General features: G+C 47.9%; 1 protein-coding gene across 1 annotated transcript; it reads right to left on the bottom strand.

The window, feature by feature from the left end:
• Positions 1-193: 193 nt before the first annotated feature.
• Positions 194-27,385, bottom strand: PLD1 (phospholipase D1; the record flags this gene model as incomplete). Its single annotated transcript, XM_079540008.1, has 25 exons — positions 194-418; positions 718-832; positions 1,427-1,580; positions 2,406-2,540; positions 3,455-3,504; positions 4,013-4,126; positions 5,325-5,413; positions 5,569-5,679; positions 9,392-9,505; positions 9,654-9,772; positions 10,022-10,150; positions 11,793-12,009; positions 12,615-12,821; positions 13,836-13,946; positions 15,223-15,304; positions 16,441-16,524; positions 17,038-17,187; positions 17,443-17,595; positions 19,663-19,755; positions 20,412-20,470; positions 24,950-25,015; positions 26,353-26,461; positions 26,669-26,814; positions 27,007-27,134; positions 27,232-27,385. The coding sequence occupies 25 exons, from the start codon at positions 27,383-27,385 to the stop codon at positions 194-196; spliced, it is 3,114 nt and encodes a 1,037-aa protein (XP_079396134.1).
• Positions 27,386-27,640: the final 255 nt, after the last annotated feature.

Below are 27,640 nucleotides of genomic sequence, written 5' to 3'. Positions count from 1 at the left end.
GAATTCCGAGTCTTTCTGCTCCTCTCCTTTCTAGTGTTGATTTGCTTGAAGTTCCTCCACCAAGATCCTTGAGGAAGGCACATTAGCTTGGTGGAGATCTTTCTTGCTTCCCCTTGCAATGAACAGCTTTCAGAAATCACATATTGTTCATTCAGAGAACCAAACTTTAAAATGTAAAGCAGCCTGCATCTCCTTAAGTCCAAACCTCCATGGGTACCATGGACTCCTTTGTTCCAACAGAGGGAAGCAAGTACTCTTCCTCCAGGAAACGGAAGGGGAATTGTACCAGAAACCCACGAATCTTTTTCAATTCTTCAGCTGCTTTCACAGGATCATCATTTGCTAATATTGGTTTGTTGATGAAATCACGCAGCTGGGCTAAGTTATTCACCTGGTCACTGGGAAGGCATCGGAACACCTGAGAGGAACAGAGGGAAGTGGCAAGTCAGCATGAGGAAATACAGTGAGGTGGATTTCCTGAGAAAGATAAAAATACTGAACAGATATTCCTCTGGATGGCAGCAGTTTAAAAAACAGCTTGGAGACGGCCAACTAGAAGCAAGCACACTGGAGCGATGTGAGGATGTTTCTTTCCAGTTTCTTGCTCCCAGCTATGGCATTTTAGTGATGATGTTCATTCATTCAGAACATCTGACCGACTCCAGGAGCTCACCCTGCTGCCCCGGCCCTCCCACCTGCAATAGGTCAAGGCATCACCTTATCGAAGATGGTGGCATTGCGAGCTGCCGTGGAGATCCACACCTCCTTAAAGAACCGTTCACAGACGGGATCCTGGTGGTCCGGATTGAGATCGGAGCCGCCGAGGACAACCCTGAGCCAAAAAGAGGAAGGGATCGATACCTGCTCAAGCCAAGTCCTGGCACTCCCACTCTTGGAAACACCAGGAAAGGTACCTGTCCCAAACACACAAGTCCCCAAGTGTCCCTGGGACTTGCCAAAAGGCAGAATGCCTTCCTGCTGCCACAATCTCTCAGCCTTACTGCTGCCTGATTTTCGCCCTTTCTTCTGCGCAGTAACTGTCCAGATGGGAAATGGGGGGGGTGAAGAAAGGAAAAGGAAAGAGGTCTTAATGAAAAAACCAACTGTGTTGTCAGCCAGATGGTTGCTCTGAGTGAACCAAATTTCATTAGAAAGAGACATCACCACCCAAAATTGAGACAGTATGAAAACAGTATCCAGAGGAAAGCATCACTGTCTTATTTATCCTGGAGAATCCCCTGAGCAAAATGCTCTGTAAGTCAAGCTGCCAGCTGAGAACAGGGACAGCAGGAGGAAGACTAACTCTGGTAAGCAGCAGCCAAACTCTGGGCTAGAGCCAGGCCCAGCAGCGCTCAATCTGACACAGCAGCAGCTTGTTGGGTTTCTCAGCTTTTGAGCCTGAGCCTGCATGGTCCCCATGCCCTACCTGAAGCAGCGCAGCCGGAGGGACTGGGCGAATCGCCCAGCGCTGTACTCCTCGCCATCCATCACCGAGGGCACGGTCTCTGTGTCCTGCACAATGATGGCTACTTCGCTGTCCCGCTTGCCCAGCATGCTGCGGTCGTTGATGTTGGCAGAGCCTGAGAGGGAACAGGCAATGTCACGTACGTGATAAAGCACAAACACAGCACCAAGGGAAAGGTCCCTCCTGGGAAGGTGGAGGGCTGGACTTAGTTAATCCTGATTATTTTTGAAAGGGGAGAAAGGTCAATGCTACTTCATGAGCATGGGAAGGCAAGGAGCACAAACCTCACCAGGAGCCATTTGAGGCAAGGGCTGAGCTGCTGCTCTGAGGGAGGGCAGAGTTTCGGCTCTTGTAAAATCTGCTATGGAATTGTTCTCTTTGCTGATATAACAGATCAGAAAGGGCTTTGTTAAAGAAACAGGTTCCAATTCTGATCTTCTGTTGCAATGTGCAATTCAGAACCTGAGGTCTCTTGTCTTTGCTTCACACTCTCATAATAAATATGGTAACAGACAGATGAAATGCTCTCTCTTATTTGTTATAACCTATTTTCCCACTCCTAGGAAACAGAGCTGATAAATGACACATGTTGTCCAAACCATCCAAATTTCACGGCACATTCTGTTCTTTAAGGAACAGATGACAAGTCTCACAAGTCCTCCTGCTAGAGCCGAGCCTGATACAAGACAGATGGACAATATTCCCTGCACTGGGATTCTCATAACTGCTACACAGAGATTTAAAGCTGTTTTAAAAAAGCAAATTAAATGACAGCTTTCCAAACCCTTTTTTGCCTCCTACCTATCCTCCTGATGAATTTATGCGTTTGTATTTTAACAGTAAAGTATTTCATAGGGAAGAACTCTCAGCACGGAGAAGCATGCAGCATCACAGCCCACACTGGCGCAGGGCAGAAGCTAAGGGCAGAATCCCTGCTCACCAATTATGACCGTGTTGTCATCGGCAATCAGCAGCTTGCTGTGGACATAGACGAGCTCAGTGACCAGTTTTCCTTCCAACTCTGCATACGTTCGGAGCCCACAGAAGGAAATGTAATTGATCCACTTATCTCCAACTGAGAATGAAGAGAGAACAAAACCAATGGGCTGAGAAAAATAGGAAAAAATTCTCTTTACGTAAAGCTCCGTATGAACAGCACAGCTTACTTTAACATCTTGTGCTACAAAAGCACACAAGCAGGGATTTGAAGTGTGTTTATTTAAAAATGGACATTAAGGCCACCTGGGGGCTCTCTGCTCTGCTGCCTGCTCAGACATTCCACTTTGGTGAAAGGTGACCCAAATCCCCCTCTCACAGCAGGAAAATATTCCCAGCTTATATGGGAACCTTAAAAATCACCAGACCCCATGCTTGCATTTCTGCAGAAAGGCTACAAGCAGGTGCTCTGCCCATGCATGGTACTGAAAACACATCCCAGTGTCATTGCCTGCAGCACGGATTTGCGCAGAGCACCAGAACTAACAAGCGTTTGGGATTCCTCTCATGATTACAACACATGCAAGCAGCTGGAACTGTGCTGTGCTCCTCCCTGGGGTCCTTCCCTCCTCCAGAACAGGGCTGCATTCAGATGCAAGGCTGAAGGCAGCTAAGGCTCACGCAACCTCTGGGTTGCTTGGAAGCTGCAGAGGCTGAGGTCGCTCATGATGCTTCAGCCCAAACCCGATCCCTTGGCTACACCAGCAAGAAGTGAGCTGTGTGCAGCCAGGAGCTGCAGATAGGGCCTTGCTGCCTAATGTTTTGCAGCAAGGCTTTTGGTATGCCTGTCCCCACTGCCTGGGGCTTGCACAGCAGTAGCTCTTCCAAGCATAATGCAACTTGGAAAACGTGAGCTTCAGCTTACAGAACTGTAGGGGTTGGAAGGGACCTCCAGAGATCATCGAGTCCAACCCCCCTGCCAAAGCAGGTTCAAGATCCATCTGTCCAACAGCAGCATCTCATGGCCATGTAGGAAAGGAATACAGCTTTTACCTTCTGACTTCAGCTGGCTCAGGATTGAATTTTCTCCTCGGCACATGGTCCTGGAAAGGAGTTAAGCAGCTCTGAGTGCCACAGCAGCTCAAGGCAATAGCATACACTGAAGCAAGGTAAATCGCAAACACAGCTGCCTTTTAAATACCCCATGCAAACAGAAGAAACGTGCACATTTTCCCATACAAATGAAGAACTATCAAGAACTGCTCATTTCCTATTAAAAAAAAATAATAAATTATGGCACTCCATGTTTAAGATAAAATTCTTTACTCAGGGGGACACGAGGCCCTGGCACTACTGCCACAGAGCTGTGGGTGCCCATCCCTGGGGGTGCTCAAGGTCATGGATGGATCCTGGTGGGGGTGTCACCAAACCTGTGTCAGTCCCATGGCAGTGGTTGGGGCTGGGTGGGGCTGTAAGGTCCCTTCCAACTCAACTCAGTCTGACTCTAGGACCTCCCTCTGCGGTGTGTGCCCTGCTCACAGCACAGCACTGCAGCTGAAGCAATGGGGTCTCATCATGGTGCAGTTTTGGGTGGCCCCCAACACACAGTACCTGTAGTTGAAGTGCATGATGGCCTGCAGCGCGTTGCCCCCCCCTGTTGAGATGTCACCCTCGAAGCCAGGCAGCAGTGGGATCACCACGTACACTCGGTAACGCTTGTTTTCCCTGCAACAACACATTTGAGGAAAATATCAGCCTGCAAGTCTTCCTGCTTAGCCTTCTGTAGGTTTCTGTCCACAAAGCCACTACACAAATTTGAAGGGAGCAAAGTATGAAATGTACTTCCAGGTTCAGATCTTCTCTACCTGCCATCGGCAGTTTATGCTCAGATTTTCTTTGCAGACTGTGTGGCACTGTGAAAGTTTGCACAGCCCAAAGTCACTCTGCAAGTGGTACAAAGCAGCTCTGCAGGCTCTGCTGTTGGGCACTACTACAGGCAGAAACCCAACATCTAACGAGAAGTGCCTGCTCCATTCTGACCTGAGGAAGTCAGAAATGCCAGAAAAGATGGGAAAAGCTCAGGGAACAAGCAGAACACTGGCCATTCAAAAAGGTAAATGGAGCTATAAAATTTTAGACAAAGAGGATCTGAGTTTATTTAATTTCCATCAGTGCTTCTCTATAGCTGTATGTGGAAAAATGGCACGTGAAAGAAAGTGTAAGAAGCTTTCTGGCCCAGCAACACAGAGATGCTCTTTTGTACTATGACATACACAATCTTCAGGATAAGTTCCAAAAGATCAGCATTAAGCAAGGATGCCACAAGATCAGAACAAAAAAACAAGCCTCTACCTGTGGAACTCAAGTTAGCATGGGGTCAGGCATCTCATGTAAAAGGAGCATCTTGCAACTGGATTGTGCCCATCCCAGCACAAACCACAGCTCCTTGCAATGGGCTGTAAATATTCTCCAGCACTTATCAGAAAGAGAGCCTCCATCAATAGCTGAACCCTGCAGTCAAATTCTCAAAATGTGTTTGCATCCCCAATTCAAAAGCAATCCTCTCTACAGATAGTTCAAACAAGCCAGGCATCCCAGTTTAACCTTTTCATCCATCAGCTTGTCCTCCCTACAGACCAGGACTGGCTGCCTATACACAAAGGTGGAACGTCTGGGAAGCAAGTTTTTCAAACAAATTACATCGTTAAATATACACACGCATCAGAGTAAGTCCAAAAAACCATTTCCTGGTAGCACAGAAACCACTGAAGAGTCTCACGGCTGTAAGAGCACGTAGATGTTTGACCACATAGACGCTGCGAAGAAGAGCTACTGTACAGTCGTGTCCATTACGATATTATTTTGAAGCACGCTGCATAAATGCAGCTGGCAGACTGTGACTGCCTTGTTAAGAGGAGGTTACCTGTGAGCTTTGAGAATCCTCTGAGCAATCGCATCGCCGATCTTGTTCCAGACAACTTTGTCGTCAGCACAGCTAATAAAAAACTGGTTCTGCGGGAAGAGCAAGCACAACTACTGTCACATAATGCCAGACATGAGCAAAAAAATAAAATAAAATAAAATACAAGCATGCTTTCTTTCAGATCAGTCCCTAAAAGACTGCCCTCCTGATGGCTGCCAGCCATGCCTCCCCTCCTTCCACTCACCTCGATGTAGATGTAGTGCTTGCTGTTCTCTATCACGCTGACATAGGCGCTGTGGATGGACTCCTCGTGGTACTTGATGCCAGCCGACCAGTCTGCAGCAGAGCGGATCACCTGGAAGCACAGACCAACACTTTGCCTCTGCCCCAGCAGTGCTGCGTTGTCCGAGAGGCACTGCTGCCCTTCAGGATCAGACCAGGAAAGGCAGCAACTGCAACACTCCCCATTCACACTGCATTTGTAATAAGTGAAAAGGAGGCTCGAGAATAGCATTAATGCTTAATAATGTTTTGATGGAAACTGCCCCGTCCCATTGCTGTTACTCTGCCAGCTGAGTAGCTCTACACCAATTCCTAGGAGCACAGAACTCTCATTCTTGCTCAAGTTCTTACAAGAAACTGTTTTTAAAACAACCTGACTTTCCAAGCTTTAGGAGTGCACACCCAATCAGTGACCTCTCCAGTAAAGCTGAGGTCTCCAGTGAGGTCAGTGCATTTTCCTACAGCTGGGCAGCATATAATTACATGGCCAGCCTGATAATGCTGGCTACAGCCTTGTCATGTGCACCTGAGGTCATTTATTTCTTCAGCCAAATTCTTGCAAAAGTAAGAATTTGAGATGAGATGACTTTTAAAATTCATAGCAGTTCAACTGCCCAAACTTCTTTCTTTGCTTTTTATTTTTTTCCTGGATATCCACTTTTAAAGCAGATACTGCAAGATCCCCAGGGCACATTCTCCCTGCAAAAGAGCCAGACCCACACGAGAAACATCCTCTGCACAGCAACAGTCAGGGCATGCCCTGAGCAGCATTCTCCTGGGTGGAAATGTGGCTTTTAATTACACGCTGGTACTTGCTTGGGGAAAATTACTCTTGGTTATCCTCTGTCTTTAAACACTGTCAAGACAAAAGCAGTGAAACAATAGCTGCAAGCATCACAAAAGAGCCATCATAGCAGCACATTAGTGCACTGACACACTGGACAAGAGGAAAATGCAGTGGATCTGTGAAATGTGTGTCAGTAAGTGCACAAACCTGTCCTCTTTCAGGGGTCAACCTCGTTTCTCCTGGAAATCCCTCCAGTGCATTTCTTTTCTTTCCCTCTGTCCAGCTAATGACAACCACCACCACCCAACAATCCTCTTCCAGACTCACAGCTTCCCAGAGTGCAGCCCACCTGCCCTTCCCTGTCATCCCGCTCCTCTCTGCCCTCTCCACACAGCACATGAAGCTGCCCACTGCTAAAGGATCGTCACGGTGTCTCAGAGCAGCATCACAGCATCTCTCAAAAAGTTGGTGTCGTACACAACCTCGAATCCAGCTCTTCCACACCCCAGCCTGCATCCCAGTCCTTGGGGACCCACCTGGACATAACCACAACCCCCAGCAGTGTCTCTGCTGATGGAGGGCTACAAGGAAATCCCCTTTTGCATCAGCCTCACGCACAAGTTGCGCAAAGGGAGAGGGAAGAAGCAGCAATAGAAGATACTGGCTTGGAGGTAGGCACTGCAGCTTGGCTCTAACTGAAGGCAGGTCATTTTCAGCCTGGATCAATTCAGAGGCCAGCACCAGTCACTGCATGGCTCCACAGCCATAGGAACAGGTAGGAGGAGACGTCTGTATTCACGAAGGGCAGCATCATGCAGCTCCATCTCACCTCAGGCAATCTGCCACCACCAAGAGCTGGCATCTTCATCCCCTCTCCCTCCTATCACAAGTCCCACAGACAACAGCAGTGTGAAGTGCTCGGGCTCATCATCTTTGACTTCTCTCACCGACAAAAGAGTCATAAATTTTATGCTTGCTAAGAGCTAATGCATAAATCCTGAACAATGCAGGCCTTCCTGCAGACTTCAAAGAGGCTTTAGTCATTGACAGAGCACTAAATCTTCATTGCATTTACATCATGGACCAGATATTGCCTCACCACACGTCTTCAGTAGTGCTGTCTTTGGCTGATAATCACCAACTCTGGAATGGAAACAAACCAACACCGCCTTCGGCTTTCTGACTCTTGCAAAATCCATGTGCAACTGCATTGCCATGGCAAGCAAAGACCAAAAGTTCAAATGAGAGTAGAAGAAGCTGTGCCTGACCACCCCTACAGCTGATCCAAGCATTCCTCCCTCCCAGCCTGCACCCCCACATTTGCTTCTTATGCACACACTGCTCACCCCCTGTTCACCCTGTCTTCTTCCAAACCCTCCCTAAAATGCACTCTTCTGCTCCCCTCTGACTAAGCAGAGCAAAGCCAGACAGTACAATGAGGTCAGAATGTGTTGATGACAGGTCAGTGGCTTGGACCAGCAATCCCCACGGACCCTTTGTGCTGTCTCTGCCTCTGATCTGCCCACAATTGAAGACAGATTTGCAAACAAGCTCAGAAACAAGCAAAATGTCAGCCAGATTTTTGACAATCATTTCATGCCCAGGGACACTGGACAGCGATTCCTGCTCTGACATTGCTCACATAGTCCCCGAGCAGCACTGAGGTGGAATCACACAAGCTTGGCTGATGTCCCAGCAAAGAATTCGGTATCAGAACCCTGACAGAGCTCTAAAAGCTGCAACTGAGCATCAATTAGAAATGAGAGAGGTATTTTAAATGAATAATTCACAAGGCAAACCCAGCTTCCAGCTTGGTGATCACTAGAGCTTAACCTTTCCTTTTCTACAGCAAAGCCCATCATTTAAGGCTGAGCTTTACCTTATGGTTAGTGTGTGCTCTGGGGAAGCAAGCCCCCACACCTCCATGAGAGCAGAGTTTCCAAATAAGCCAGTGTCATGGACTGAGCTGGGGAGGCATTTCCAGCCACACAGAAGCACAGCGGTGCCTGGAGCGAGACCATTTCTCAAGAAGCCACAAGCAATGTTTTGGCACTTGACGTAAAATGCCCAAACCCATCTGCGTGACACAGGGCTGTCACACAGCCCATGCTGCCAACCCCTCACCACATGGCCAGGCACAGACAATGCCCGGCAGCCCACAAACCCAGACGAATGCTTCTTGCTCCATGAAGCATCCCCAGGCACTGCTGTCATCTGGGTGGACTGCTCCTTTTGAACAGTGAGTTCATGGATGTTTCCTGGTTTGGGTTTCATCCCTCTTATTTCCACACGTCTTTTGTTCTCAGAGACACCCTGTTGACTTGCTGCTTCAGCATAGCTACTTTGACTTCGTGTTCTTTAATAGGTCCATGCTTCTGCTGGTTAACACTTGCATTCAATATATACGCTAAACGTGGCTAACAGTGTTTTAAATAAATACATTTTTGCAATCATGAGGATGATGGTCAGAAACAAAACTGTTAGCAGAGCGTGCAGCAGTGCAGAGGATCCACAGGTCCAAAGATGAAGACCCACACATAAAATTTAACACAGAAAGCAAAAGTCACAAGACTGCTCCTAACATGGGGCTTCAAATGGCCACTGCGCATCTGCACAGGACTTCCAGGGCTGGGGGGATAACTGAGAATATCAGCAACAGACACTGTGTGTCCAACACCAACCCACCAGCCTACCTAGAGCACAAACCCAAATGATGGGCATTAGAGAAAGAGCAGCAGAATAAACAAAAAACAACGCACTATACAAAGCTGAGGTGCACCCAAAACTGCTCAGTCCCCTTATCTCCAAAGCTGGAGGTAACAACTAATCCATCATTTTATTGCAGTTGAGGAATTGATCAGCTGTGCTACAAATGATAAATATAACGTGAAAAACTTCTACTTAAATTAAGTCCTACAGAGAGTTTGTAGTGACAATTCCTTCCAGAAAGATGAAAAATGCTCTTAGGAGAACTCAATTAGAAGTCCATTGCACTCACCTGGACCGTGGCATGAACAGCATCAGGCACCTGATACTTCAACTCGTTAGCAGTTTGCTGAGATTTTGGCAACAGGAATGGGTAGGACAGGGAACGGTATTTGGGCTTCATGATCTGCCCCAGGGAAATAAAGAAAAAAAAGCCCTTGAGGAGACTGAAACAGAGCAGTGTAAAACAAAAAAATAAGAAAGCACATCTGTGATAAGATAAAGCACGTGTGCACCTCCACTCTCTGTGCCCCCACAGCAGTGCTCCTACTCACCTTGGTGAAGTTCCAGCGCTGGATGAAGTGCCGGGCCACATCGCGTGCTGCTTTGCCATGCACCACAGAGGAGATGTCATGCCAGGGCATCCTAGGGGTGGTGTATCTGTCAATGAAGTCTGGGGGACAGGAAAGCACATTTGGACCTCTTCAGACTAAGGAGGCAAACAAGGAAAATTGCAGCATCCTCATCCTCACACAGAGCTTACTGTGACATGGCACCAAGGGCAATGCAGGCTGACTGCCCCCACAAGTCCATGGCCCATGACAGGAGAGTTGGCCCAAGACCATTCACAAGGCATTTGCTGCTTCTTCCTAACAGCCAAACCAAAGCAGTTTCAGAACTTCCAGTGAGAGAAGACACTTACCAGCAAAAGGTTTGTCAAGCTGAACCCAGTCTTTAAAGACGAAGTTACAATAGTCTTTCCCATGCCAGAACCTGGTTTCCCCAAGCAGCTCTCCCACACCAGTCTTCAAGCTGCGAATGGATCCTTTATCTGTCACAGCAAAGAAAATTAAAAAACCACGTGCTCCAAAGTCAGGACTGTCCATTGCACAGCATTGGTGAGAGGCTCATTGCCATGCAACAGCATTGGTGGGACTTGCCAGTCCTGCTCAGCTGAAGCTGTTTTCTCCCTAGTCTTTCTGTTAGTGTTTCTTCATCTCTATCTAAACATGTTATACAATCAGGATAGGTTTTATGTATACATTAGTTTGTTACGGAAATAAAATGCTGAATTCTCGCTATACTGGACTAAAAAAATACTCCAGAATTGCTTCTTTTCACTTTAATGTTATCACGTGGGAGCCCACTGACTTCAATGGCTATGTGTAGAAGAAAGAATATCAATTATATCATCCATGTAATTAATATGCCTTACTGAATCCAACTTCTTTGCTAGAGGGGTTATGATTTTGACTCTACTGTAATGTAAACTAGCCTTTATTAGCTAAAACGAAATTATTTGAAAGTTTATGTTTCCAATTGAAATATTGTGGTTTGCTTTATTTGTTGTTCTTGGTTCGGTTTATTGTTTTGTTTTCCAAATAACAATGCTATCTTTTGATACGATTTTACCAAAACTCAGCATCCCAGATGCAAAACTCAGCACCTCAGATGAGGTGCTGCATTTGCACAGCCCTTTCAACAGCATCTTTTGCCATCAGTCAGAGATGAGAACAGCTCAGTGCACCTAACTGCCCAACTCCTTTCGGATTCACTGTGGAGGTGAAGGAACATTCCCAGATAGGACTTTAAACTCTGAATTAAATTTGATTGACTCGTAAAAGGGTTAAAGGAAGTCAAGATGCTCCATTTATGACAAAAATTCTGCTGCACTTCTCCCCACTCCAGTCTGGTGACACTTTATGTGACAGGAGTTCAAATGCAACATCAATCTGCTGAAACTACAAGCGACAGTACATAAAGAGCTGATTCCAGACCTAGCTGGTTTGAAACTAAACAGATTGTGATGCTTTTGCTGCATCAATATACATCCTGAGCTGACTGCAATTGGCCCAGCTATGCTCCAGCCAGAGAAAGGAGAAAGCTCTGCTGGGAGATTTCAGGAAGAACTCCATGCCAGAAGGAACAACACGCTGACCCCTGTACCTTTTGGCTTGGAAGTCACATTTCGTGTGGGGAATTAGAAGCAGTATTCAAATATCTGGCTGTCAAGCAGCCTCTCTAGCAAGCAGGAATGATTCAATTTAAGTGAACTGGTTTGAATCTGTGTAACACAAGCCTACAGGGGGGATAGTCATATGCAGAAATTGTTTCACCTATTGTAACAAATACAAGTTGAAAAACAGAAGACTCAGCTCTCCCATGCAGGAACAGAAGTTTTCCCACATCGTAAGCACTAGGCACCACACACACTGCACCACGTCATCTGACAATTGCTAATTAACTAAATGCAAATCCACTTGTAACTGCTCCTGTGTACTTTGCAGTAACACAGATTTACATGTTGTCTAAACATAATTATTATTCCGATAGTTATGGAATTAATCAGCTCTTCTTTACAAAGAGCACACTACCCAGAAATTATGTGAATCTGCACGCACACCCACCTCCCACCTCTGCACGGCCTGTTTGTGTGTCGTCTGGACATAGCTGGGATGAAGCACATTACTTACTTGATTCACTGTCTATGCTGCTGACGCTGTCAGCATGGTGCATGCCGTGTCTGTGGAGATGCTTGTAAATAGTGAACCTCGAAAACTTCCTGGGTTTTCCTATCCCTTTCATTTTTGATACGTCTGGGACATCATCAGCATTCTTCTGGAACAAATGGGTTTCTGGGGATGAAGTTTGAGACTGCAGGGCACTGTGTTCAGACGACTCTGCTGCAGACTGGAAAGACACAGGACATGGCTGCATGTATGAACATTTTCTTCTTTAATTACAGGAAAATCCATTGACGATAGCTAGCAGTACATTCTTTAACCAGTCAGCAGTCAATTTACTCCAGATTACTATTCTCCATGTAATTCTCACATGCTGACACCTCTTTACACTGTTTTAGAGCTATCTGGTTGCATGTTGCCCCAGGTTAGCAGAAAAACTTGGCAAGCTATGCATGTGCTCAGGGCCCGAGCATCCGGAAGATCAGAGCTCTCCAAGTGCCTTCTGTACACTTGTAACTAAGTTTATTAAGAACACGGCCTGCAAATTGTGACCGCCACTCCAACCTTGAGGGAAACCCAACTGCCTACCTCCATGCCCTAGCAGGGGCTGGACAGGACCTAGCCTTAAAGAGTCATTTAATGCTCATATCCTTCTTCCCATTCCTATTCATGGTTGGGCTTCATGATCTTAGGTCTTTTCCAACCTTAATGATTCTACGAGTCCTCCTTCAGCCTCCTGTACCCGACCCTGCAAAGCGGACACAGCTTGTTCATCCCTCCTGCAAACTCAACAGACAGACATCCAGCACAGCCACCATTCAGCCCACTTACTGCCAGGTTGGCCGTTGACACTGACTTGACGGCCCCCATTCGCTTCACGCTGCCCACGTCGGTCAGACGATGCTCGTCGTCATCCCACCTGCCGTATGCCAAGTCGATGCCACCCACAAAGGCCACCGACTGGTCCACGATGACGAGCTTCTCATGGTGAGCCCAGAGGTACACGGAGGAGGACACGTGGTCCGGGTGTCGCATCACCTGAGGACAGAACCCCACACGGAGAGCTGTGATTACTGCAAGGGACTTGCTGCCGTTGGGGTAAGCCATGTTTCAACAGCATAGCTGCATTCCTATGAGGATCTAAAGAACTTGATCTGAAAGAAAACAACATATTGGTGATCTGACTCACTTCTTTGGTTGTTGTCACTACACAGAGAAATGGGAAGTTGTTTTGTTGGTTTTTTTAAACCATCAAGTTGTCTGACATTTGTTTATGACATTCTCTTGACATTTGTTTATGACAAAGTCACTTCTCTATCTAAGCACACAGTACACAGTTTGAGCTTTAATGTCAGAGGAGAACCGTAAGGCTGACTTCCTGTGGCTTTACCTGCAGAGCCTGTAGGCAGCCAGTGCCCACCTTCCAGTGACACCAGCCCTTCTCTGGTGGGTAAGGTAATGGGGAATGAATGTTTCACTACTACAGCTGATCAAGTGATCGTAAATCTATCATTTTAGCAGCTTGTTCATCACTTATTAAAACACATATGTCTCTAATTTCAAAGTACTGGATCTTGCCTTAGCTACTGGCTCACAATCCACAATTCATTTTCTGCTCCGTGGCGGAGCAGCAGCATAACAGCACATAACAGTGCAATGATGTTCATTTATGACAGCAATGTAAACATCCAGTGTTGACTCTCATCATCAATGTAGGAACAGAAACGCTGATGAAACAACATTCTCAAACTGTAATTTTCCATTTGACGTAGCCCCATTAACTCGTCACCTGAAATAAGTTTCATATGAATTAGAGGAATAGCTGCTTTGGCAATTCTAAATTAAGCAATTTTATGTTCAGTTATAACCTAAAGAAATGAGGTTTCCACACGCAGAAGTGGTAACCACAGTATGGGTATGTCTTCACACATTATGTCCACAGTGGACACAATGCGGAGCCTCTGCTCTTCTATTTCACACCCAAACACACAGAGGGTCAACACCAGCAAATGAAGCCAAATGCCCTTTGCACGACCGCCTGCACACAATTACCTTGATGTTTGGATGGAGATGCATGAGCGTCCGCTTGCTATATTCACTGTTGATCCCTAAGGCCAGCTCCACCTCTTTGTACAGTATTACAAAAATTCGCACACCTTGTTGCTGTCAGAAAGAAACACATAGGAATTTCAGTGAATACCTCCCCGAGGTTTGCTTACGGTTAGCAGCACGTGCAGGACAGCAGCAGTGCCTCCATACAGACATCGCTCCCAAAGCAGATGCACCGGAGTGAATGCCAGCAAGGTGCTTCTGCTGGTAGAGCCAGAAGCTCTCTATTGAGAGCAGACTTAGGCAGTCTCCCTATTGCAGATGATGTTTTGCTCTCCAAGGGAGCACTGCAGATGCATCCCAGCCAGCCTTATCCCCAGCCGGACCACAGCTGCCAAAGCCAAGGAATGCCACAAGTGAGGGCAGGTAAGTATTTCCAGGAGCTGACCTTGAAACACTCCTCACTTATACAAGGTATTTATAGCCACAGGAAAATCCATGCCGTCACGGCAAACAAAGCCAATTTTTTCCAGTGAGCATGCCCTGTGGCCACATTCCATTTGCCAAAAGGATGAGTCTATCCAAATCTCAATCAAAGTCAGGCACAAAACCCTCACAGTTCTAGGGATGCGGCATGGGTGAGGGCTGTGGAGATGAGTGGATTGGGAGGGGATGGAATCAAAGTGAATCTGAGCACATCCACCTGGATTCCTGCCCTTTTACACAGCGATGCTCAGCACTTCCCTGGCTGCGCCTCCCATCCTGACTAACGTGAGGCAAAGCACCAGTTCCAGCAGAGCCATTGCCACAGGCCGTGTGGGCAAGGGGAACTCAGCCTGTGCTCACACAATCCTCACTCTGATCTTTTTTTTCTGCCAGTATCTCACAGCTCTGCACAAAGAAAGGAGTGCGAGCACACAGAGCGTCACACAGGAGTCTTCAGAGGGAGTGCCAGGACAGGCAAAGGTCAGCAGCAGGTCTCACCCGCTCCACCAGGAAGATCAGGAGAGATGAAAGCAGAAGAAAAAAGCCATATCAAGAACTCCAGCTTATAGAAGCATTTGCTTACTGTACACAAGCATTTATTAGCTTGGATAACACAGCAATGCAAACAGGAGCGTCTGAGTCACATTTATCACCTCCTCCTTCAGAAGCTCAACACCACAGCCCAGCTCTGGGGAACAGCATGCCGTTGGTGTTGGCACTCTTTTTCTACACAACCACTACTCATCCTGAGCCACACGTTATGCTGAAGCCCTTTCCCAATGGCAGTTCTCTGCAGCAATGCACCAAGATCATCGTGGCCACAACCTCCACATGAAGGCCCACAGCATGACCCTGCAGCCACAGGGATTGCCGTGCAGAGGGACAGAAGCTGGAGCTCACTTACAGCTTTCCGCTTGAGAATGCAGTCCAGCCGCCAGCGATTCCCTTCAACAACGGGCCGCTTCATGAAGATTTCTGGGCTCAGCCTAAGGAAATAAAGGGGAGAAGAACACAGTGCATGTAGCATGCAAACAGAGCATTGGCCTAAATGATCAGCTCAGTAAGCAAAGAAATCAGGAAGTGTGATTTCAGCTCTCCAGGAGCGTATGGCAGCATGAGAAGCACAGATTTGGGCTGAATTTTCCATTCTGCCTTAAGACAAAGCAAGATGATACTGCAGTGGGACATTTTAGTGACTCATAGCTTTAAGGGTCACAAGGAAGAGTTAAGCTTTTGTATCTAAATCCTGCAAAGTGAGGCAACAGAATTTCTGTCCTTTACTATCATACAGAACAGAGGAACTTGTGCTTGACTAATGCATCTCACTACATCCTAAAACCATGCTTCTCACTACAGCTTTTTTTTTTTATCTTTAATTCCAATTTTCAGGTAAGTTTTGCAGTTCCACAGCATGTTACTAATTGACTGCTGCCAAATAAAATGTTAAAAGACAAAGGGCCTGAAGCACGATAATCTTGCACTACTACCTGGTGTTGCACATGGAGCAACAAGAGCATTGGGTTTATCTGTGGCCACGTCAGGAAGCAGGCTTGCATTTGTCAATGCCACCATTACATTTAGTTTTCTCATAATAATTGCTGCCTCAGAATTGAACCCTCCACTTCCTACCAGCAGTAGGTAAGTACTAAGAGGCTCTTCTTACAGATGATGATGTGCCCAACATCGGAGAGGATGGCAGCCTGCCCCACTGCCTCTTCCCAAGCTCCTGTGCACATGACCTGGGAAGAGCATGGCCTAAATCTGTGGTATCTGAGTGTCCATGGTCCCTTACATCCTGCCAAACACTCCTGTCCCTTGGCTGCACAGCATTTTATGCTCCCAACGAAGCGACTCAAACACTTTGCAATTCAGGTGGTGCCTTCATGCAGTTTCAGGCCTCTCCTTGGAAGGAGACAACCGAGCAGATGATTTCAATCATGTGCTTTTGCTGCCAACCCTCCTGAAAAGGCCTTTGAGTCCAACACAACGATGTTTGGGTGCGCTGCCAAACCATCTGGCAGCACGGTGAGCTGCCATAATGCACGGCCTCCAAACACTGCGGCATTGTCAGGAATGCCCCAAGGGTGACAGTTGGTCAAAACCCAAGTATGCAAGTACGAACCACCAATCTGTGATGAAAATTTCTTCTTTAGCAGCTTCCATGGCATTCGCAACATCTTCAAAGTACCACTTAGCATTTACATACCTGCAAAACCAAACAAAGTAGATTTCTTTTTCCTCCCCGTTCATCAAACAAGAAGTTCACAGTGAAAGACCAACAGGTTCAGTGCTAATATTACTTATGTTTTCTTCTTAAAATAAAGCATAAACCTCATTTCAAGAATTAGGACAACACATAGCAGGAATTTCATGCTGCTATTAGCAGCTTAACAAAACAGCATAAGAAGAGATCACTGAGTGCCACTCGGTACTTCTGCCAACCACAAGCCATATCCTTGGGCTTCACTTGATGTGAGAGCTGTTTTGGCTCTCAGGAAAGGATGGTGTAAGTGTATTAGCTTGGCTTTACAAAAACCATTTGAGCAGCAGGAGCTGTGAGATGGGACCTGATGGATGCCAGCAGAGGGGCACAGGAAAACCAATCTGCAGCACTGCTGCTCTAGGAGGAAGCTCTGGAGGAGGAAGCAGCCAGAGGAAGGCATTCTCATTAGCACCTGCACTAACATGGGTTTATATCCCCCAAATCCCCCCAGCTCACCACTTGGCCAATGTGTTCTCCTGCACGGCCGCGTACGACCCAAAGCGGTGCTCGGTGAGGAAGTCCTTGCCGTGTTTCCGAACAAACTCATCTATTCCCTGCCTCCACCACTGGGCATGCCTGTAGCTGGTACACTTCAGAATCAGTGACCTGTAAGGGAGAAACACGGGGCACAGTGCTTTCGCTGGGCTGCTTCTCCCTGTCTGCATGTTGCTAGATGCACCTCTGTCAGTCATGTTTTATTAATGCTACAAGTAAGGAGCAGCAAGAGTCTTTGCTTTGTTGGTTTGTTTGCAAAGGAATACATCAGCATTGCCCTGACAGTAATAATAAGAAAGATACCACTGACTCCTTAAAAATAATAAAAGCAAGGAAAAAGCGTCTAGCTAAGCCTGGATTTCTTACCTAGAGAGATTGTCTATCTGCAAGCCGTACTTTGTTTCTGTTTCTTTCTGGCCTATCTTGATGCTGAATTCCTTATCCACCAACAGGACGAAGGAAATGGCCCCTGAGTCCGGCTTCATGTAGAGCAGGAAGGAGTCCTTCACCACCAGCCACCTGTGGGGCACAGGAGCTTGGCATCACATCCCTCAAACACTGCCAGAAAACCCCAGTAACGTGAGAAGGCTTTCCAAACAAGTGTGCACTGCTCACCAGGGGAAGGAAAGCATTTAACCAAAAGTAGTCGTTAGGAGAGCAGAAAAGCCCAAGAGCTCATTTTATGAACTTAGGTCATAAGTCTGAATCCAATAAAAGACTTCCACAGCAACTTGCATGCTACTTTTTATAGAGGTCTTTGGAAAGACAGCATCTCACATTACAAAACCGGTGAGACAAACATCCCAGCCAGGTGAAGGGAGCATTCCTTTTAACCCAGATCTCCATTCAGGCTGCGTGCCCCACCTATAAGCGATACTGGAACTGCCTGACATCTCCAAAATGAATTATCACAGAATCATTAAGGCTGGAAAAGACCTCCAAGATCCCCAAGCCCAACCCCAGCCCATCCCTCCATACCCACTGCCCATGCCTCTCAGTGCCACATCCCCATGGCAATAGAACACCTCCAGGTACCCTGCACCGCTCCCTGGGCAGCTGTGCTAATGCCTCACCTTGCTTTTGAAGCTAGCACCGCTTCTGCTCCTATCAGAATGTGCGAACAAGGCATTTTGGACAGCATTTATTGCCAAGCAACAGGCACTCCGCTAGAAACACATGATGAAAGATGACCTGCAGGTTTTATATAAATACCACAGCCTGAAGGCAACTCTGGGAAAAATATGCTTTTGCTGCGAATGGCATTTCTAATTTTTCTCCCCGTGCCGTGTAGCTGGGGTAACCGGCCCCCTCTGTCCCACACAGGTCTCCATCACGAGACCTCCGCCTAATTCTTGTGCAAATGCAGAAACACACACAGCAACAGAACGCACCGCAAAAACGTGCGAGTTCTGCTACCCTTAGTAACAGTCCCAGCTCCCCTGATACTTCCAAATCCCATTATTTTCCTTTCCTTTCAGCGCCACGAGCTGACGGAGCATCACCCTTCGTTTGGTGCCAAAATACCCTCCCTTCCTCTCCCCAGAGGCCCATAATCCCGTTCCCAAGCACCCCTGCTGGGTACGGTTTCCAGTATGTGCACCTCTCATTTCCTGGGGCAGCTCTCCATGCCTGAGGACCCACCCACCTTCACGGTGCCACCCTGCAATCATCCTCCACGTCTCTTTCCATAGACCCACGGCCATAACATCCCCAACCAGCAATAACAGAGGAAACTAATTTGGGGTATGGAAAACCCAACACCTGCAGCAAAGCAGATTATGACCCACAGAGACAAAAGAGAGAAATTTAGCAAGAGAGAAGAACAAGGATGGGTGGTGCAGGCTGGTGACGAAACACTTGCAAAGCTGTAAGAAATAGGCAGTTCGGTTTTACAGTGCTTCCGACACATTTTGAAAAGCGATTGTAAAGCTGAGTCTTGGAGCATGCTGCCAGCCTGGCATTTAAGGGGGAGAAAAACAGCCAAAACTACACCTTCACACTACTGTGAGAAAATAGGGAAGAAATAAATTATGGGGCATGCTGCCTATTTCAGTACTTTCCTCCTTTTATCCAACAAGACCTAGACGATTTATTTGAGAATGCTTCTCTATTTGTGAAATAAATGAAATTATTTGTAGAAGCCAGACATAAATGTAAGTTCTTCCTACAATCATCTGTAGGATTTTAACAAATCCTCCCTGGCAGTATTAGTGCACTTAATGATTTGACCTGGAAGGTCATCTCCTTGTGAAATCACCATGGGTAACTCCTGTAAAACTGTTTGAAGTAATACTGGCAACACTACAAAGAAACAGAACACCTCCACAAGAACACAGCAACTTTTAAGATCATAGAATCACAGAACTGTAGAATGGCGTGGGTTGGAAGGGATCTCAAAGACCACCTTCTCCAAGTTCCAGCCCACTGCTGCAGGCAGGGTTCCCAACCATCAAGACAGGCAGTAGACCAGGCTGCCCAGGGCCCCGTGCAACCTGGCGCTGAACACCTCCAGGGATGGGGAAACTTCCAGGCAAGGGGAGCAGCAAGGCACAGGAGAGGAGCCCTCAGCTCTGCACCCCTCAGTACCTCTTGGACCAGCGGTAGCACATCCTGCCCTGGCCACAGCAGTTCAGGCCAGGTATGCGATGGCCCCCGGAGCGTTTCATCACCAGCCCTTCCCTGCAAAGACATAAATGTGGTCAGGACAGGTGACAGGGCTCACCCTGGGCGCCCTCCATGCTGCTTTGGAGCCCACCCAAAGGATGGCTCCTGGCATCTCCAGCCAGGCCTGAACGGCCCTGCACCACTGCCCCAAAGGCCAGAAGAAGGGCAAAAACATCTCCCTAAAGAAAGCAGTGCAGATTTAAAAAACAAAAGGCCCCATTTCATGCAATCGTAGGATCATTAAGGTTGGAACAGACCTCTAAACCCACCAACCCCAACCCATCCCACCAAGCCCACTGCCCCTCAGTGTCATATCTCCACAGCTCTGGAACACCTCCAGGGATGGTGCCTCTACCACTTTCCAGTGTTTCACAGCACAGGCACACAAACATGCAGGCAGACATGTTGTAGGGAGGGGAGGAAAACAACCCCATAACCCAGCTGGTGAGCTGCAGCCCACTTCTTGCAAAGCAGCCCACATTGAGGCTATTTCCCAAAGTGGCAGCACTTCTTTCTGAACACTGATGCATTTTTATATCCATATGGTAAAATATTCCCCAGTCAGTTGTTAGTGAGGAGGGAAAACTATGAATGTGAACACTATAAAGCCATGTTCTTGGTGAATTGTACCTTACAAAAGGAAAAAAAAAAAAAAACAGCTCACAACTCACATGCCCTTTGGTCCCAGGTCGTGGATGAATGACAGCTGACTTACTCCAATGAACTCCATCTGGGGAAAGACACAAAACAGTTTTGCTTCACCCTGTCACCAAGAGAGAACCTACAGAGGAACCTAAGCAAAAATCACCACCGTAACTTCAGTATCCTCAGGAAGAGCACAGAAAAACTGCAAAGAGAATGAGCATTCATCCCTGGGGCTGGAAGCCCCCAATTGGTTTCCAATCCCCTAAATACCACCACCACACACCATTTCGGGGCTCAGCTCCTCAAACAAAGACCTCAACAGAGCACTCTTGCTCAGCCTTCACTCCATCACACCATGGCCTCATCCACCCCCAAACATGCACAACGAAGGTGTGGTGGGGCAGGAGGAGAGTGAAACAGAGTATGATTGAACAGTGTTCAGCATGTTCTCCACTTCTGCTGATCTGTGCGGCCCAGGATGAGCCCCAGCTCCCACCACCAGGTGCATCAGCAAACCTCAGATTTGAGTCACCTGCCTCCACCCGGCTCCTTCTGCTTCAGCAGGGAGAATGCTGAACGGATTCAGCAGAGGAATGCAAAGATAAGCAAAGCTGGTGAGAAAGCGCAGCATGACTACATTCAACTCTAAAAATAGGACACCCTGAGATTTGGAGCAAGCTGGCTTTTCTTGGCACAGCGGGACGCCCCTGCCTGTCTGCTGGCCCTGGCCCTGCAGTGGACAGAAGTCTCCAGGCATCCTAAGCTTACTGATATCCCAACACCCATGGAGGCCTTCCAAGGTCCCTCCGCCATGGGCTCTTTGGCAAACCCATCTCAGGGCCTTTGTTTGCAAAATCTGATTCCACATGGGAGTTAAATGGCTGGAACCACAAGCTTTGCAAGGCTTTGAAAACATGAAGCATGTAACAAAGAATATCAGCAAACCTGAGACATAAGCTTCTCCTGCAGTCACAGTGGCACTGACTCAGGTCTTATCCCAACCGTGCCCAGCACTGCCCCAGATAGCAGCAGGAGCACAGAACATCTTTCTTTCTCCCTGCTGTTCCCTCTGGGATGTTCCCAAACTCCTCACCCCATCTGTAAGGTCAGGAGAAGGACAAAGGATCTTTTGTTCTCCCAGCAGCCCAAGGACATGAAGCAACCTCCATTCAGCAGAACCAAATTTATGCCCTCATTCTCTGCTGATTTTAGCCTGTTTCAGACAGGGACTAGGACAAACTATTCCATGGTTTTGCTGCCCATCTTGATATCAGTATTCTCACTGGGAAATTGGCTCTGGGAAAGTACCGGCTCACAGCCGTGAATGTCTCCATCCATTTCTGCAGTGACATGCAAAACAAGACAAGGAGTGTGTGAAAGCCCAGGGCATGTCTTTAGCTCTTACAGGAGGTCCTAAGCAGAATTTTCAGGCTGGTTCCTTGCCTCAAAACCGATTTCCACTCCTTCAGAAAGCAGCTGGCGTTCCCACCAGTCGGATCAGAAAACTGGCCATCTCCCTCACATTATTCACACTGAAAACAATGCTGCACATAAGTGTCAAAACCCTTTGAAAAAAAAATCAGCAGTGAGCAGAGAAATAACAATCCCTGAAGGAGGAGAAGAAAAACCAGGAGGAGAAATTCATAGAATCACTACGGTTGGAGAAGACTCCTACGAGCGCCACGACCAACCCCAACTCATCCCTCAAGCCAACTGCCCATGTCCCTCCGTGCCACATCTCCAGGGCTCCAGAACACCTCCGGGTGACTCCACCACTCTCTGGGCAGTTTGTGTGAATGCACCACCACTATTTTGGAGAAGGAATGTGTCCTGATATCCAACCTGAACCTCCTCTGGCACAGCTTGAGGCCATTCTCTCTCATTCTATTGAAATTCCTTGCCCTTCACCCATGCAGTCAGATGTGCTTTGACACAGAGCAACAAGCAAGACTGGGGCTTGCTTTGCAAACTAATCTCATCACTTCCAAGCAGGATTCCTCAGCACAGTGGAAAATAACTGATCAGATGGTTTACTGTCACCATTACCACATCAGCTAGCTGTACTGCTACAGAGCATTACAGCAGAGGTGCTCAGAGCACAGAGGAGCGGCGCTGGGAGACGGGCAGCTGGATTCCTGCGCTGCCTGGGGAGCGGTCCTGCTCCGGTTTCCAAGCAGCCTGCGGCAGAGTATTTGAAGTATGAGATAGGAGATGAGGGAATGCAGACTCAATGACATTGTTGCAGCGATACAAAATAATAAAAACAAAAAGCCAGACGCAAGCCATCAGCTGCAGAAAGATAAGCAGCGAAAGGTGGGGAACCGCTGCAAGGCGCACAGCCACGGTCACAGCCATGTCGAGAGCGTCTGATTTATTTATGGCACACTTTCTACAGCATCTGCATTTCAGAAAGAGTTCAGCAGCTCCACTCCGCTTTTTCCATTTAGATGCTTGGGTTTTTTTAATATAGTGGGCCAAAGCAGCATAAACAGTTAATTAACAGCTGTGACTAGCAATAAAATGAGATCACAGCACTGTTCAGAATTAAATTGTTCAGCAACAAGATGACAGCTATTTCTTACACAGAAAATTGGCTTACGATAAGCCTAAATAAAAGAAAAAAAAACACAGACACCAAAAAACATCACACATGCTGAAGTCCAATAACCAAAACTGTGGAAGGATTAGGAGGCATTGGTTCAATCAAAGCTATTTCTGCTTTAGCTCAGGCATCCTCCATTGAATCATAGGTTGGAATAGCCCCTTAGATCATCTTGTCCCATTCTCAGCTATTGCAGTTAACATAAAAAATGATGTAAACACCCAATTATTTTTTTTTTTAATTTTAAATTTATACTGAATGCAACCAAACCCACAGGTACTGTTTCCCAACCTATTTGGGCTATCTTTCCCAGTTTCCAGAAATAGGTGTGGACAGCTAACACATTTGGGTTCCCACAACTTTCATTTTAATGGTAATTGTCTTTAAGCACTTCTAGTCAGAACAACAAAAAGCCTTTGGGAAGGGATATTAGATATGGAATTGAATCACAATTCACAGAGCCAAAAGGGGGGGGGGGGGGGGGGGGGAAGGAAGGAAAGGAAGGGAAGGGAAGGGAAGGGAAGGGAAGGGAAGGGAAGGAAGGGAAGGGAAGGGAAGGGAAGGGAAGGGAAGGGAAGGAAGAAGGGAAGGGAAGGGGAAGGGAAGGGAAGGGAAGGGAAGGGAAGGGAAGGGAAGGAAGGGAAGGGAAGGGAAGGGAAGGGAAGGGAAGGGAAGGGAAGGGAAGGGAAGGGAAGGGAAGGGAAGGGAAGGAAGGGAGGAAGGGAAGGGAAGGGAAGGGAAGGGAACCTGCAGCCAAAATGCTCCCAGGGAATGGCATAAACTTCAGGACATAGCATGGAAAGCAGATGTGAGAATTAATCAAATTGCACAGATTAGAAGAGCACTGTACAAGAAGCAAGAGCTGCACATCATGCTGGGCACGGCTTGCCTTTGCCACTCCACTTTACCAAGAATTTAGGAATTGCAGAAACCCTTGGCGACTCAATAGGAGGAATTGCAGAGCCAAAGTGATCGGAGCTGCAAACAGGAGCAGCATTCTCCAGACTCCGGGCAGAGACTTCTCAACCACAGAAAGCAAAGTGCTCATTTTGTTCTAAGGAGGACAAATTCAGTTCCAAGGAAAATGCCAGAAACCCTCAATTTTGCGTCGAGACAGAGAATGGGGGGGGGGGGGGTTGTTTTGTTTTCTTTTGTTTAAAGGAAACATTTTGCTTCCCGTGCTTCCTCCCAGCGCAGGACTGCTGCCCTTAGCAGCAAAGTGAATGTTTCGCTGCAGCCAAATTCAACACGAGCCAACAACAACCAGAGGGGTTCTGTGCACGGTGACATCTGGCTGTGTGGCTGGGGGCAGAGGGACACTCTGCACAGCTCATGGCTGCCCAGGCAGGGACCACCCATCCCCCTATCCCAGTCACATCGCACACAGCTTTACATTTGCAGAAATCCTGCAAAATATTCCGACAAGCAATGCCTAATCTGACAAGAGGGATAAATACTGTAGAATAACTCTCCCCCGCTCTGCATATGCTGCTGATCAAAATTGCCAAGTTAGCCCAACATTGCCTTGAGAATGAAAGATGACTGTTTTCCATGTGCAGATTGCGACTGCTCTGCTGCTTGTCCCCAAAAGAACCCGCACAAAGCCCTGGCCCCACTCTCTGCCCCAGTGCCAAATGGCTGCCTGAGGTCCCTGCAAAGCTAGAAGCTTGCAAATGACTTCCAGAGAAGCACTTCTTCCCAAGCTAGCGAAAAGAAATGAAGAACAAGTTCCTTTGGATGCCCTAAGTTGAGGCTGTATTTCTGCCTTGTTACAACAGTGACCTCCAGCAGTCAGCCTCACTCTTTCCCTCTGGTTTTCATCATATCCCATCCATGCTACAGTGATCAAAAGAGCCCAAACCACTGCCAAATGGCCATTAAGTGGTATTCTTTCATCAGGTTCAACACACAAAAAGAAAGAGAATGCCCTGTTGCCATTGAAATGCATTAATTTCTACTCACCGTTCCATGGTAATTCCTGTACATGGGCATTTTTAGGATCTTTGTCAGGTAATCTTCCAGCTGTTTCTACAATTCAAACATCAAAACTTTAGAAAGGATGCAGGCATTTTCATGAAAAAAAAAAAAAAAAAAGAAATCCAACTGATATTGGGAAGCAATCAGGAAATCAGACACTCTTGTGCTCAAATGGACAAACGAGTGCGTTGTTCTGTGTTCACTGGGGATTAGGGCTCAGTGGCACAACAGCCTGACTGCAGGTTGGTTCCTGTGCACTGCACCTCCCCCCTGTTGCTTGGCAATTTCAAAGGATCTTTTTCTTGCCCGAGTGCAAGTTTCAGAGCTATTTTGAACACAAAACCAGTCCCCGGTGCTCTGGCCTGTATGTAATGGTTTCATAGGAAAATTCAGCCCCAGACACAACCGAGAGTGCCTATTCAGCACTGTGCCAAGTCAATGGGGTGACGTGGGGAACATGGCGACCACTCTGCCCTGTCCCTAGGCCACCAAGGAGAACCTGTCCTGCCCATCCCAGCAGAGAAATGGAGAGAAAATTTCTTCCCACCCTGGCGGGAATTGGGCAAAGAAGAGCTTACATGCGTGCCTGTGTCCTACAGTGCCAACCAAAAAGAACCAGATGCCATTAAGAATGCTGCACTTTGCAGCGCTGCTATCCTAGCACATGATGCTCCCAAGTGTGCAGCAGGGACTTTCAACCCCTTGGTAAGAAGTGTGGGACTGCAACAAGGAAAACAAGAACCAAAAAAAGATTTTTAAAGTAGGATGGGTAGAATTCAGGAAACCTTTTTCTTTCTCTTTTAAAGCTAAAACTTCATGCAGAGCGGTGAGGCGTTTGCAGCAGGGTGGGTTATCTGCACAGCCACAGGACACAGCCCTTCGAGTGCTGGAGGCACAGAGCCCAGGAGGGAGCAGCCAGCAGGAAGGGAGAGGGAGAAGGGGAAAGGGTGAAGGAAGACACCCTTCTGGGCTTGCTTGAGCAAATGGCAAAGACGCGGTGAAGAGGTAGGAAGACACCCACCTGCTTCATGGAGGGGCCCATCTGTTCACATCTGATGGAGTTACAGGGAACACGTGTGCCTTGGCTAAAATTACCCATTTCAGCATCGAGAGCCTGCCTGCCATCTCCTCTTTCAGATAGGGACAGACTGAAATCACTTGGATTTTGATGGCCGCGGGGCTGCCTTCATCGTGCAACCCGACCCTATGAGCTGCCTCTTCTATCTATAAACTGCAGCAGGTGGGAACAGGGGGACCATCATCCTGGGCATCATGGGTTAAACGAACCACAAGGAGTCTCCGCTCTTTCGAACCTAAAGAGCAGCAGCATGCTCTTTGCATGGAGGAGGATTTAGCACGCCAGCAGCCCCCGGACCGCCAGCACTTACCCTGCGGCTGGAGAAATGCTCCTCCCGCACCGTGCTCTCGGCTGTGTGTGGAAGGCTGGGCATCTGCCGAGGCTCTCCCCTCTTGATGGATTGTCTTCTCACCGTGTGGCTGTGAGGAATCACAAAGCCCAGCATCGAGCCTAAGTGTGTGCATCGCACCTCGATGCATAACCGCACCTCGATGCATAACCACCCTTCTTGTGCAAAGCTTCTGCTTTCCTCAGAAAAACTCCCCAAACCCAAAAAGAAATGGGTGGGCAGGAAAGCAAAAAAGAAAAGGTATTTCAGACTCATTTAGGAAGCTGGCCACACGTACCTCCTGGTGGGGATGGGGATGCGCACGAAGGCTTTGTAGCGCAGCAGCTCCCGGTGGAACTCCTGGAAGTGCCTGAACTTCCTTTTCACATGCCATATGAACTCCCCGTGGGTCAGCTCGATGGTGTACACGTTGAGGCTTGGGACCTGTGCAGGAGGAAAACACAGATCAGCCCTCCTGCAGCCACTCGAAGAGCCCTTGTTGTGTTCTAAGGAGCATTTGGTTTTAAAGCAAATGGGAAACCCTCCCTCTTGAGCCCAGGCAGAGTTCGCCTACAAACAGCATTTTCATAAAGCTGTATGGAAACAGAATGGCGTTCCTGGCAGGTGTGTTCTGACCTTCTTGGTGGAAGTGAAGCGCTCCACCTCCAGCACACGCACACGCACGGGGCATCCCGTCAGGTAGGTCTGCGTGCCCGGCTCCTTGAATCCACGGGTGTGATAGATGGCAGAGAAGGGGATGCACGCTGCAAGGAGCACAGAGCCCATTAGCATACCTCAGATGGACTGAGTGCAGCACTGCAGAGACACCGGGCTCTTACATACAGGTGACTGATAACTCACCGGCACTTTTGGGATCACTCAGCACCTCTGAGTCGACCTCCTCCCCGTCGACGTGCAGCTCGCGGGTGTCCAGGCTCTCGATGATGTTGCTCATGTCTGCAGCGATCCTCTTCAGTGCTGAAGCAGCTGCATGGCCCTCGTGCTTCAGGGACATCTCGGATCAGCACGCGTCGGAGCCACGGGGGGCTGGGGAGGAAGGAGCAGGGCTGTCATTGTCACCTCCAACACCTCGACGTGCGATGACATTCGTCCCAACCACCCCCATCACTGCCACCTCCAATACCTCAACACGGCACAGAGTTCACCCCACTACTGCCACCTGCAATGCCTAAACACAGGATTTAGACTTCCTTTATCCCCATGCACCTTATTCCCCTGGCATCCAAAAAGGTCTCTTTGGCCTTTGTTC

Source organism: Tetrao urogallus (genome assembly GCF_951394365.1).
Source record: "Tetrao urogallus genome assembly, chromosome: 9".
NCBI classification, from domain to species: domain Eukaryota; kingdom Metazoa; phylum Chordata; class Aves; order Galliformes; family Phasianidae; genus Tetrao; species Tetrao urogallus.
This window is presented reverse-complemented; position numbering and strand designations above follow the sequence as displayed.